The 13,608-nt window shown below is 48.3% G+C and overlaps 2 protein-coding genes across 7 annotated transcripts in view; one reads left to right on the forward strand and one right to left on the reverse strand.

Annotated features, from left to right (window-relative positions):
• The window catches only part of Git (ARF GTPase-activating protein GIT1), a 340,959-nt gene that overhangs the window by 240,964 nt on the left and 86,387 nt on the right, over positions 1 to 13,608 (reverse strand). The gene's annotated exons all lie outside the window — the stretch shown is intronic.
• On the forward strand, positions 5,267 to 6,427 carry LOC144165158 (uncharacterized). The gene has a single exon (XM_077695266.1). It carries the CDS (start codon positions 5,267 to 5,269, stop codon positions 6,425 to 6,427), a length of 1,161 nt encoding a protein of 386 aa, XP_077551392.1.

The following is a 13,608-nucleotide window of genomic DNA, read 5'->3' on the forward strand; positions in this document are numbered from 1 at the left end:
TTACGAGTTATGTGCAAGCCAGGAAATGTCCCAACAGTGGAATCCAGTGGAATCCATTTTCCCTTATCGTGCACACTTTGCAAAAAAAAAAAAGAAAAGAAACTGGAAAGCTGGTGTAGGTGACACGCAGTTTCTGGTGGCGGCAGTTTTCCAACATAGGACTTTGTGCACAGCAAGGTGTTATTGTAAATTACTAAAATGTGTTTAAAAACAAAAGCTACACCAAAAGGACAAAATGTGTAAAGCTAATTTTATGTTCTTATGTGGACAAAAATTTATAAAAAATCATGAAATCCAGCCGGACACTACAATGTCGCTCGCTCTGACCTTATCTGGTAATGTCGGCGAGATATTTCTAAACATATTAGCAAAATAATGGTCGCCTAGAAAAAGTAATATTCGCAAAAAAAATTGAATATTGCTTTTCTAAAAGTGTGTAATTTTAAAAATCAAATTATAAAAATGGTCTCGATTTTCTTCAAAATTGTAGAAATGAAACTTCCTAAGAGGGCTAGAAGCATTGCTGAAAAACGTACCATTATTTCGCTCGTACCGCATTTATAAGCCATTGAACTCACGCCTTCAAGATGTGGTTCCGTGATGATGATGATTTCGGGTTTAATGGTGCAAGGCCGACAAAGGCAAAGAGCGCCATTACAATGATGAAAGAGATGAGAAGGATTTGTAAAGGAGGCACTAGTTTAAAAAACTTTACTCAGGGGGTTGGTGTATAGGGCCAAAATTAAAGCATAGTGACTATACTAAGAGAAATGGTGTATAAGGTCATATTAACACAATGAGTGCAAGCACCTAACGTGTAAAGCCTCAGGTTCCACCACCGTTTTAAAACACATAATGAACACACGTGAGGTTATGGGCTATATGATATGTATTTTAAAAAGTCTACATCTGCTAGGTAACTAAAAGCTTTTTTTGTATGAGAACATGGTCTGATAAAAATAATGAAGGGTGCAAGGAAATGTTATATGTGTAAGCTTCATTAAAATGACGTTTCCTTTCACTGTTGCACATGCCACACTCAATAAGCATATGAAGGACAGAAAGCTGACCCCCACATCGATGGCACTGTGGCTTGTTTGCATCTATTAAAAGGTATGAGTGTGTGATGTGTGTGTGGCCAATTCTTAATGCTACCTCTACAAATCTGTCATGTTTTTCAGCAGGAGGCTTTTCTATTTTGGATTTAACGAAATGTAGTTTCTCTACTTCTCTGTCCCATTGCTGCTGCCAGTGGTCCTGCAGCTTCCTTCGTACAAAAGGTTTCAGATCTCGATATGGGACCTCGTTTATCTCTATGCTGCTTCGAAGGGCGGCAGCTGCAGCACTAAGGTCAGCAGCTTCATTTCCAGCAATGCCGCAGTGGCCAGGAACGTAGCAGACTGTGACGACGAGTTTCAGGCCATAAGCCAAGTGGAGAGCTCTTAAAACACAATTAAAAGTAGGGTTTCTACTCACCTTCCGAGATGAAAGATTTGAGACGACTCAGAGAGACCGTGTATATAACCGAGTTCTTAATTTTGTTTTGAAGAATGTTGTTTAACCCTTTGCGGGTTTTTGCCGTACGTGTACTGCGGCGGTTTTCCGTCCCGCAAGGTCTTTGCCGTACAGGTACGATTTCGAGCATCCGTTTGAAATTTCGCGCCATATTAACGATGCATGCTCCCTGGGAGGTGCTGCCACCTCCTGGGACTTATAAGTGTCTGAAATTTGATTGTGCTACCTCCTTGCAGTGAAAAACAGAACTCTCTGGCTTCGGCGCGTTACGGCGTCTGTACGTGTCAACGCGTCTCGTGGTTTCAGTTTCGCCACATGATCGCATCGGAGGCGCGCGAAACTTGATCGGCGCTCGCTATCAGGGGCGGCGGAAGTTGATTTCGATCTATATTGGCGCTGCTCTTATCTTGTTTATTATCCACACTCACTAGGTATTCTTGCCCTCCTTGCTTGGAACTGAAGTAACCTAATCGGAGACTCCGTTGCGGGGGCGGCGGAAGTTGATTTCTATCTATATTGGCGCTGCTATTAGCTTGTTTTTTATCACCGGCGCGCCATGAGTTATTCTCGCTCTCCTCATTTACTGGGTTGCCTTTGAGTTCTTCAGATGCACGGCAAAGCGGCGATATGGCCCAACGAACTGCCCGCTCTGATGACATCGACCGCGATGACTCTTCTGACTCTGAGTTGGCTCCTTTCACCGAGTCTGAATCGGAAGACAGTCTTTCTTCGGAAGAAGACAGCTCATTTTCGGACATGCGCTTTATGCGTGCCGACTGCGATAAGGCACTGTGCGTAGACCCGTGTTTCAAGGAATACCACACTCTGAAATACTATTGAACATTTTTCAGTTCTAAGTGATGCTGACCCCAAAATACTTTTCTTGATAATTTTTTACCATTTAATCCTGACTTTATACATTTTGTACATTCCAAATCCGCAATAAACTAATTTGACCACCAGGGAAAGTTTTTTTCAAAAAAATTCGACCCTCAAAGGGTTAAAGCCAGTAGAATACCGCGTGCCTCTGCAGTCAATATACTTGTGTTCCTGTTCATTGTTTTGGACATATTAAGTAGCGGACCATTTGCAGCACAGAATAAGGCTGTGGTAGTTTTTGACGCATCTGTGTAAAATTCAGCTGCCTTGTATTTGTCACGGAGGAACAGAAAATGCTGAGTGATGACAAAGTTTGGTACATTTTTCTTTTGTATTTCTCTAAAGGACATGTCACAGTGAATTGGGAAAGTGTCCCACGGAGCGACAAAATCATAAATTGAGGTACAGTAGACATCAGTAAGAGGAACTTGGAACTCGCTGACGAGGTGTGACACTGCCAGCGGAAAAGGTGGAGCTATGGATGGTCGGTTTTCGAAGAGATGATCAGTTGTGTTATTTTTCATTATGGTATTCATAGGGTGTTCCTTCAGAGAAGTGATCTTTGCAGCATACATCAAAGCAGTGTAGGCGCGCTGGTACCCTAGATACCACTGGTTTGATTCGACATGAAGGGATGAAATAAGACTTGTTCGATATGCACCTATGGCCAAGCGAAGCCCCAAGCTCCAACATTTTGAGAGCTGTTTTGGTTGCAGACTGGTATAAAAGGCTGGCGTAGTCTATTCTTGACCAAACAACACTATTAAGAAGTTCCAGCAGACATTTTGTATCCGTTCCCCAGGACTGATGAGATAGTACCTTTAAAATGTTCATTGTTTTCAGGCATTTTACTTTTAGTAATTTAATATGTGCTACGAATGTGAGCTTGTGGTCGAGCAAAATACCGTATTTACTCGCGTAATCCTCGCACTCGCGTAATCCTCGCACCCCTAATGTGAGCCACCAAAACTTGGATTTTTTGGTTCCTTGCATAATCCTCGCACCCCCAACTTTGCAGCGGCGAAAGTTGCCTGCTCGCGAAACCCGCATGGCGCACGCGCTCTCCAACGCGCGCCCTCCCCCGCCGCCTCTCCGTTCGGCGGAGAGCGCTGTGTATCCAAGGCCATCCAGGCGCCCTAACAACCGGCATGGCTACTCCCTAACAGGCGCCTTAACCCGCTACTCACACTGTCCTTGAGCCGGTTTCGCGCATGTTTTGCGTGCGCGCAACTAGACAGTGTTCGGGCAGCCCGCTGTCGTGTCGTCGTGTCGCCGTCGTGGTCCCGTCGTTGAGCGGGAGCAGTCAGTGAGTCACTCGCGTCAGTGGTGGATAGCTCGCTGCCATTTTGAGAACTTTTTGATCTCTTTGTTTTGTGCTTGGTGCCGCTTCGCCATGGGGAGGAACGCCAGCTACACTGCCGCTTTCAAATTGAAAGCGAAAGAGTACGCGATCGACCACGGCAACCGTGCCGCAGGCAGGCACTTCGGCGTAACCGACTCCAGCGTGCGTTACCAGCGTTACTGGAGTAGGGCACGCACATGACGCACATACGACGACGAGATAGGGCGCGCGCCAGAAAGCACAGGCGGCAATTTCATGATCGCTGATTGACGGGAGACTGTTTACGTTGTAAATAATAAATAAAAAGAAATAGCTGCTGTTGGCAACACTGAGCTTACATATACAAAAAACGACCGCTACATTTAGCGGGATTGGCATAAGGCAAATTGGCAACACTGTGCACCGGAAATTTTTTTTCTTCGCATAATTCTCGCACCCCTAACTTTGCATTGACTTTTCCGAAAAAAAAGTGCGAGGATTATGCGAGTAAATACGGTACCTAGAAACCTGTGTTCCTTTTTCACTGGTATGGGCTGACCTTCTAACGTGATACAAGGAAGAGGTTGAACACCACGTATCCTAGAGAAGACAACAACAGCACTTTTATCAGCGTTAAACTTAAAACCATTTTTTTTCAGCCCATGTAACCAGCCTGTTGACACTTAATTGAATTTGACGTTCACATATCGACAGATTACAGGATTTAAAGCTAACTTGGATATCGTCTACGTAGGCAGAGTATGAAACAGTTCGAGGCAGCACAGTTTTTTTAAGAGAACTCATTTTAACAATGAACAGTGCACAGCTCTGCACTCCTCCCTGGGGTACGCCATTTTTTTGAACAAATGTTCTAGACAGGGCAGTCCCCACACGGACACGAAATGTGCGATCAGACAAATAATCTTTAATAACATTGAGTATATTGCCACTAAGGCCAAACGACTGCAAGTCCAATAGACTACTACCATATCGCCACATTCTATCGTAGGCTTTCTCCATGTCAAACACAGAGAAGCAGTGCTGTTTATGGACAAAAGCGTCTTTAACATACGATTCAAACGCAACCAGATTATCTGTAGTTGATCTCCCAGACCTAAACCCTGCCTGATTTTTGTCTAGAACACCGTCAAACTCCAGGAAGTAAAAAAAGTCTCCGGTTTATTATTTTTCATTGAGCTTACATAAACAGCTGGTCAGGGCAATAGGCCTGTAACTAGCAGCAAAACAGGGTTCTTTCCCTTCTTTTAGAAGATGTACAACGATTGCCTCTTTCCTTGCTCTTGGAAAGCGACCTTTCTGCCATATTTTGTTAAAGAGAGAGAGTATTGTGTAAAGTGTTTGTAGTGTTGTTCGGTTACACCAGATGGCCTTCTGAGTCATTGGACACACAATGGATGGCGCCACTGCGCTCGTGTGTATATAAACGATACGCGCTGATTAAACGGGGTTATTGTCATGGATCGTACAGTGGTGTAGGGTGTTTACTTTTACGTGTCGCCGTGCCGGCTACACGACATTCTGGCGACGAGGATGTCTTCCACGGGCATTTTGCCACCGCCTCCTTTTCTTGCCACCCCCGGCACGCCCGATGTTCCATGGGCCCGATGGTTACGCCTCTTCGAGAGGTTTCTGCTGGCGTCCGGAGCGACCAAGCTACCCGCACCCCGTCGCCGAGCCCTCCTGCTGCACTGTCTTGGTACGGAAGGACAGCACATTTTCGACGCGCTTCCGCCTAGTACGACGCAAACCAAGGCACAACTAACGAGTGCTGCACCCGGTGTCACGCCCACGCCAGATGCCGCCGCTGGAATCATCGGAACCACTGCAGCTACTGGAACACAAGACGGGACCACTGGAGCCCCGCGCCCACCCGACGAGTACGACGTAGCCGTTGAGATGCTTTCGAAGCATTTCGCCGCCCCTTGCAACGTCCGCCTTCAACGCCATCGATTCAGGGAGCGTCGTCAACTGCAGGGTGAGCCCATCACTGATTTCGCCGTAGCGCTTCGGGAATTAGCAGCTCTTTGCAATTTCGCCACCCAAGCGGACGAAAACCTGTGTGAACAGTTCGTAGCAGGCGTCACGTGCCCGCGGCTACGAGAGCGATTGCTGCTGGAAGGCGATAACCTTACGTTCGATCATGCTGTCGAGGTAGCACGGCTTTGTGAACAAACCCAGCGTGAATCCGAAGCCTTCGCCAGTCCGGTGCAGCACATTCAGCAGCAGTTGCGAGACAGCTCAGCCAGGCAGGGTCGACGAGATAACGGCGATAATGGCACACGCCTCCCGGGGCGTCGCCACTTCAGCTGCTCACGCGCGTACAGCGCACCTTCGCCTGATGTGAATGCCGCCGCCGCCGCTATTTTCCCAGGGCCTAGAAATGCAAATGCCTGCGGAAACTGCGGCGCAGCAGGGTGTTCGCCTTCGGAATGTCCCGCGCGCGGTCGCACATGTTTTGCCTGCGGACGCCGCGGCCACTTTAAGAGAGCATGTCGCAGCTACCGTCGCGGCCGAGACGGGTATTCTGCAGAGGTCCATGAAATCGTTCCGGAAGATGATGCTGCCAGTGTCATTAGCATCTTGGCGGTCCGTACTGATAAGAGTACAGGCGTCTACGTGGATGTCAAGGTCGCGCCAGTTACCACGACGACACGGGTGCATACCATGAACTTCTTGGTTGACACAGGCTAGGCCGTGTCTATTATGGATGAGCACCAATTCCAAGGCTTGTTCGCAAGCGCAATACAACTGACAAGTTCCCATCTTACATTGCTGGATTTTTCGCGCGGGAAGATTCCCGTTCTCGGGTCATTTCACGCCATAGTCACGTACAAGGGGGAAAGAAGCCATTGTAACTTTTCATGTTACGCCATGTGGTACATCTCTCCTTGGCCTGGATGCTGTTCAAGCCCTTGGTCTTCGCATCATGGGAGAGGAATTGCGCTGCCTGCAAATGTCCACGCAGGAATGCCGAGAGCTTCCAGCTATGAGTTCAGGCCTTCCCCAAAGCACCATGCATACAAAACCCCTCGGCCCTCCCAAGTTTGGTATGCCGCCAACACTGTGGACCAAGTTTGGCCACTTGTTTTTGCCTGGCCTGGGACTTGTAAGAGGTGTGCAACACAAAGTCAAGATGAAAACCTCCATCGAACCAGTCGCACAGAAGCTGAGGCCCCTACCATTTTCAGTCTGCCAGCCTGTCTCTGACGAGATTGAGAAGCTACTTGCTACTGATGTCATTGAGAGAGTCAATGCTTCCGAGTGGGTATCTCCTATTGTAGCAGCCCGCAAAGCAGATGGTAGCATTCGACTGTGTGTCGATCTCCGGGAACCCAACAAAGCTATAGTAGCAGACAACTTCCCTTTGCCTCATATGGAGGAGCTGCTTCATGCCCTCAATGGAGCACGCTGCTTTTCCAAGGTGGACCTGGCATCAGCCTACTACCAGGTTTTACTCCACCCAGACAGCAGAGACCTAACTTCATTTATAACGCACGATGGCCTCTTTAGATTCAAGAGGGTCTGCTTCGGGTTGGCATCGGCACCAGCTGCGTTTCAGCAGATCATGACGCAAATTCTTGGAGGTTGCAAAGGGGTCTTGTGCTACTTGGATGACATAATCATTTTTGGCAAGAAGGAGAGCGAACACAGGCAAAACCTGGAGGAAGTGCTGGAACGAATAGCAGGAGCTGGGCTCAAGCTCAACGAAAAATGCGTCTTCAACACGTCGGAGCTGTCGTTCTTAGGACATCGCATCAGCGCAGAGGGTATAGCACCGCTCCAGGCCAAGGTTGATGCAGTCATTAATGCTCCTGCGCCTAAAGATGCAGCCACGCTACGCTCCTTTTTGGGGCTAGTTGAATACTATTCTAAATTCGTGCCGCGACTGGCAGAGGAAGTAGAGCCAATGCGCCGTCTACTTCGCAAAGACGTGCACTTCGACTGGGACGACGCCGCGAAAGAGAGCTTCGCGGGAGTAAAAAGACTTCTAGCATCCCACAAGGTCCTCCGAATGTTTGACCAGACGCTACCGGTTACTGTCGCAACAGATGCCTCTGCGTACGGTCTCGGTGCCGTACTGCAGCAAGTGGAGGGGTCCCATGTGCGGACTGTGGCATTTGCATCGCGGACATTAACAGAGACAGAACGGAAATACTCGGCTGGAGAGCGTGAGGCCCTTGCCTGTCTCTGGGCCTGCGAGAAGTGGCACGTTTACCTCTGGGGCCGATCATTTACGCTACTGACGGATCACCAGGCTTTGGTGGCATTGCTCTCGTCCCGTAGCACAGGACAGCGGCCACTTCGTATCGCAAGGTGGACCGCACGACTGCTGCGCTACAACTTCAAAATACAGTACCGCAGCGGAGCCCACAACCAGGTAGCAGATGCCTTGTCCAGACTGCCCGTGCCAGACACAGAAGGTGGCTTCCAGGTTGATGAAGAGGTTGTGTCCTTGGTTACATCGTCTGTACACTGGGGCAATCTTCAGATTGCTACCGCTGCGGATGACATACTACGGCAGGTCGTGCACTTTGTCCAGTCATCATGGCCAACAAGGAAAAGACTTGCCGCAGAACTGACGCCGTACTACGAAATACGAGACGAGCTCTCGGTAGTAGATGGGTTGGTTCTGCGAGCAGAACGCGTTGTAGTGCCTGCCAAGCTAAGGGATACATTCATCCAGTTAGCTCATGAGTCGCACCCGGGAATTGTGAAGACTAAGCAGCGCATCAGGGAAAAGTACTGGTGGCCTTGCCTCGACAAGCATGTGGAGGCCGCCGTCCGTAGCTGCAGCGTCTGCCAAGCCTCGGACAAGTGTCAAGAACTGGCAAGCACCACTCCAGCCTGTCCCGCTTCCTGACAGGCCCTGGGACAAAATATCCATAGACATAATGGGCCCCTTTGAGCGTGCACCGGCTGACTGTCGATTTGCCATCGTGGTAGTGGACTACTACTCCAGATGGCCAGAGATTGCGTTCTGCAGGGACATCACTTCTCGCACGGTGATCGACTTCCTGCTTGCTGTCTTTGCGCGAGAGGGTTACCCTACTGAACTGGTCTCGGATCACGGCCGACAGTTTACGTCGAGTGAATTCGAGTGCTTCCTTGCGGACAGGGGCATCAAGCATTTCTTCTCGGCAGTTTACCACCCTCAAGCCAATGGCTTAGTGGAAAGATTCAACAGGGTCTTGAAATCGTATATACAACTAGCTCTCCTAGAGCAGCGACCAATCAAGACCACTGTTATAGAGTACCTGGGTATTTACCGAGCCACACCCCACAGCGCCACTGGCATCTCCCCAGCAGTGTTGCTTCATGGCTGCCACATGAGGACATCATTAGATGTGGTTGGCCAGCCATCAGCGGATTTCGGCACCCATCCCGCCCGTGAACTGCGTAGACTTCGGCGTCGTGTCTGCGAATACCAACAGAGAAATAAGGTGTATGCAGACAAGCGAAGAGCAGCCAGGGAGCCCAAATTTAAAGTGGGGGCCTACGTGCGGGTGAAATGCCCGGTACCTGGAATGAAAGGCACCCCTAGTTTTGGTGCTCCACTCAAAATACTGAAGCGGGTAGGACGATGGCCATTCCACCTGGAGGACGGCCGTACCTGGAATGCCTCCCAACTGTCTGCTGTACCCCACGAAGCTGTTCACGAAGAAACAGGGGCAAGACAAGGACCGCTGCGGGAGGACATGGAGACAGACGGGTCAGCAGGAAACACCACAGCACGGACACCGTCCTCGAAGGCAAAGAGCAACACGTCCCAAAATACCCCAATACAGGAAGCTGCACAGTCTCCGGGGGGGGGGTCAGCACTGCCTCCTCATACGCCAAGCCCACCACGGCCTCCACCAACGGGGACCACGACCTCAGGACTGGGTGCTGATCGTGTCGACGAACCACAGGCCTTCCATCAGCCAGAGGAGCAGCCGGTGCCCCTCCGTCGCTCTACACGGGAGCGAAGACCACCAGAGAGACTCAGGGACTATGTGCGGTGACTTGTTTACAGTGGAGACTTTACTATAATTTTACTGTCACGGGTAGTGACTATTTCTGTTCATGCACATAATCTGTGTTCTGTTAAGGGAGGGGGTATATGTAGTGTTGTTCGGTTACACCAGATGGCCTTCTGAGTCATTGGACACACAATGGATGGCGCCACTGCGCTCGTGTGTATATAAACGATACGCGCTGATTAAACGGGGTTATTGTCATGGATCGTACAGTGGTGTAGGGTGTTTACTTTTACGTGTCGCCGTGCCGGCTACACGACAGTGTTTCATTGTGCAAGTGCCTGATCATCTCTTAACTAATTCTGTCAGCTCCAGGGGCTGACTTACCACATGTGGACAGTGCCATATTAAGTTCAGGCATCGTAAATGGGGCATTGTATCCCTCATTTGAGCGTTTGTTCACACAAAGGGGCTGGTGCTCAGCTGCTTTCTTGTGCTGTAAAAATGTTTGTGTGTAATGGGTGGAACTGAATACATGTTCACAATGTTTGCCGAGAGCATCTGCTTGGTCTTTTATTGTGTTACCCACACTACTTACAAGGGGAGTAGGGTTGGTCTTGTAGCCTTTTAGTTTCTTTATTCTAGTCCATACTTTGTGAGAGTCTGTCTAAGAGTTGATAGACGATATATTATAAACCTTGTCCAACTTTCGTTTTTTGGTAAGCGCTGTGTCCGCTTTCCTTTGGCTTTTGCCCGTTTAAACTTGAGCAGGTTGTCTGCTGTAGGATAGCGGCGTAAGAGTGCCCATGTTTTATTCTGTTCGAAACGTGCATGCTTGCACTCCTCATTCCACCATGGTCTAGGTTTGGGGAGGGTTTTAGCAGTGGTCTCTGGAATGCTTTTTTGAGCACAGTCAAGAATATGGGCCGTAATAAGTGAGCTGGCTGCTTCAACATCTAAATGACTTATTAGCGAAGGGGTTAGTCTGGAAAGTTCTTTGAATGCTTTCCAGTCAGCTGCATGTTGTTTAAAAGTTCGAAGTGAGTTGGTGTCTTGGGAGTTATTGCTTATAGCTAGTAGTCTCACAGGGAAATGGTCGCTGCCATAGGGGTTGTTAATTACTTTCCACTCACAGGTGGGCAGTAAAATTGCGGAGCCAATTGCCAGATCTATTGCAGAATAGTATGTGTTGTGGGCCCTGTTGTAGCATGTTGGATGTTTCTTAAAGATGCAACTGCCGGATGATGTGATGAACTTTTCAATAGCTCACGCAGATCACCAGATAGGGTTGTGGGCATTAAAATCCCCAGTTATTAGGTAGGGTTCAGGTAGCTCATTGTTGAGGTCTTCGAATTCGACGCTGGAAAGGCGATAGTCCGGTGGAATATAAAGAGAACACACTGTTATTCGTCTATCAAAAATTATGGCTCTAACGGCAACTGCTTCAAGTGAGGTTTGTAGCTGCAGGTGTTGACAAGCCACAGATTTTTGTACTATAATTGCCACCCAACCAGACGGCTGGTGGTAGTTCAGTCTGTCTTTACGGAATATAGTGTATTGTGTTAAAAAGATTATCTGAGATGGGCGTAGGTGTGTTTCTTGAAGGCACAGTACTTTTGGTTTGTGGTTTGAGAGTATATCATATACATCGTCAAGGTTGTTTAACAGCCCCCTACAATTCCAGTGGATAATACTTTCAGCAGCCATAAATACTAAAAGAAGAGAAATACAGATCATGAGATGTTCTTTTTCCATTAAAAAAGTCATTAGAGAAGGAGCTGTGTTTTTGGGGCCCTTTGAGTAGTTTACCTAGGTCGCCGAGTTTGTTCCTGGTGTAGTGACCTTGGGCGACTTCGATTTGTTTGATTTACCACGACCAGCAGAACTGCGGCTTTTAAATCTCCCGCTGGATATGCGCCATTCATCATAATCATCATGAAAGCACCCTGTCAGTAAAGTTATCGTCCCCGCTAAGGGCAGCCATGGCCCAGGTCTCGCTTGTCTCATTCTTCCGTAATATTTCTGGTGCCGAAACCCGGGAGAATGAACACGTGCGGCGAAGGAGACCATCGACGTCCCCTCCGGCTCGAGGTTCGTAGAACCCCACTCCTTTGACTCCTACTACGCTGCTTAGCCCCGCCCTCAGCCGGAGGTCAGCATGGCTGCCCTAACCACGTAGTGACGACTGACCGAATGCGTGTGATGGATAAGCTGCGCCGGCATCAACGTATCCTTCGCGACGCAAGTACTAGACTGCTAAAGGCAGCAACGGATCTTATTGAAGCCGTCTCCACGACTCCTCACGACCTTCAAGAGGCTATTGACCTCCTGGAAAGTAAGGACACTGCACTTTATGACGTTGAAGAGAAAATTATGGAGCTTCTGGACGATGACAAGGTTGAGGGATACAGTTGAGCCTCGATATAACGAACCTTGATTTAACGAAATTAGCGATATAACGAATTTTTTCAAGTTTTCTATCAAGATTTTGCTAAATGCATGTATTTTTGTCTCGATTTTACGAAGTAATTTTGTGCGGCGCTTCCGATTTAACGAAGTCACGGCAAGAAAGGAAGAACAAAATTCCGGTTGAAGCACGTTTTATTTTGCCTCTCAGACCCTACATTGAAAAAATTCAGTACTCGCATTGACTCTTGAAAGGCTAAATAAAAGAAAAGCGGTGAAATCTACAGTTAACAATTAAAAGAGAAGAAAGAAGCTGCACAAACTGGTAGCAGTCATGCACGGTTTAATAGTGGGGCCTCCATTTGGAAGTCTCCATCGTTGCCTACGCCAGCGCCCTCTAGGCTGCCGAAGCCTACTTCAAGCTTTTTTTCTACGCGTCATTGCTCACGGTGCTGCTGCTCTAGGTTGTGCTCGTTAGGCGAGTCTTGTAAGCAGCATGAGCACTCCAAGGGAAAGAAAAGTGTTCCGAACAAGAGCCTGAGGAAGTTCGGTGAAACCGACAGCCACCGAAGTGTGATGGATGCCATGGACGTTCTGCGGAGGCACGCAGGCGCACACGAATGTTTAAGAGCAAGCCTTATTAGCACTGTCAGCATACGAGCGTCGCGTAAAGCCCGTCCTGGTCAAGGAACGCCAAGCACTGCTTACGGACTTCTTCACTATGGCTTGAACATCGAGTGCTGGTGGCAATAAATTGCTCTCTTTGAACATGGTCATCTTCATTTCACCAGCGTTTATAGACAGCTGCGGTGCTGATGATGATGATGTTAGGTTTTCTTGGCGCAAGGGCATCAAGGCCAAAGAGAGCCAGTACTATGGTGAGGATTATTCAAGTGAGAATATATAATAAAAGGTATCTCAAATTTCTGTTAAAAAAAAAAAGAATTGGTGTAGAGGGCCAAGTAAAAACATTTGTCACTATGACAGGCATTTTCTATGTGCACCCCTTGCCACCGTCTTTGCGGTAGCAATGAGTGGCCCCACCGGGTTCTAGCGTGCGATGGTGGCTCGGCTCACGGGTGATATGACACATACCTTTAAAAATCTACGTCTGAGAGGTACTTAAAAACACGGTTAACAGAGAAAAGAGGCTCGTCTGATAAAAACAGCAATGGGTGTTGAGGGATCATGCATGTGTACAATTCTGGAAAATGAAGCTTTCGTTGCGGTTCGAGTAGTTTGCATTCTACCAGTACGTGAATGACTGATAGCGACCCTCCACACCTCAAGCAGCGTGGCTGTTCTGTTTCTTTCAATAGGTACGCATGTGTAGCATGGGTATGGCCTATGCGCAGTCTACAGAGAGTAACCTCTGTGATCCTGTCTCGTTTCTCACGGATCGATCTACCTAACTTGGGTTTTACCATGTGCAATTTGTTTGCTGTTTGCCCATTCCAATCTTCCTGCCATTGGTCGCGCAGCCTCTTACGTACGTACGCTTTAAGATCC

The sequence above is a fragment of the Haemaphysalis longicornis genome, unplaced genomic scaffold, assembly GCF_048455015.1.
Source record: "Haemaphysalis longicornis isolate Haplotype H1 unplaced genomic scaffold, Haemaphysalis longicornis Haplotype H1 scaffold_14, whole genome shotgun sequence".
In the NCBI taxonomy this organism is placed as follows: domain Eukaryota; kingdom Metazoa; phylum Arthropoda; class Arachnida; order Ixodida; family Ixodidae; genus Haemaphysalis; species Haemaphysalis longicornis.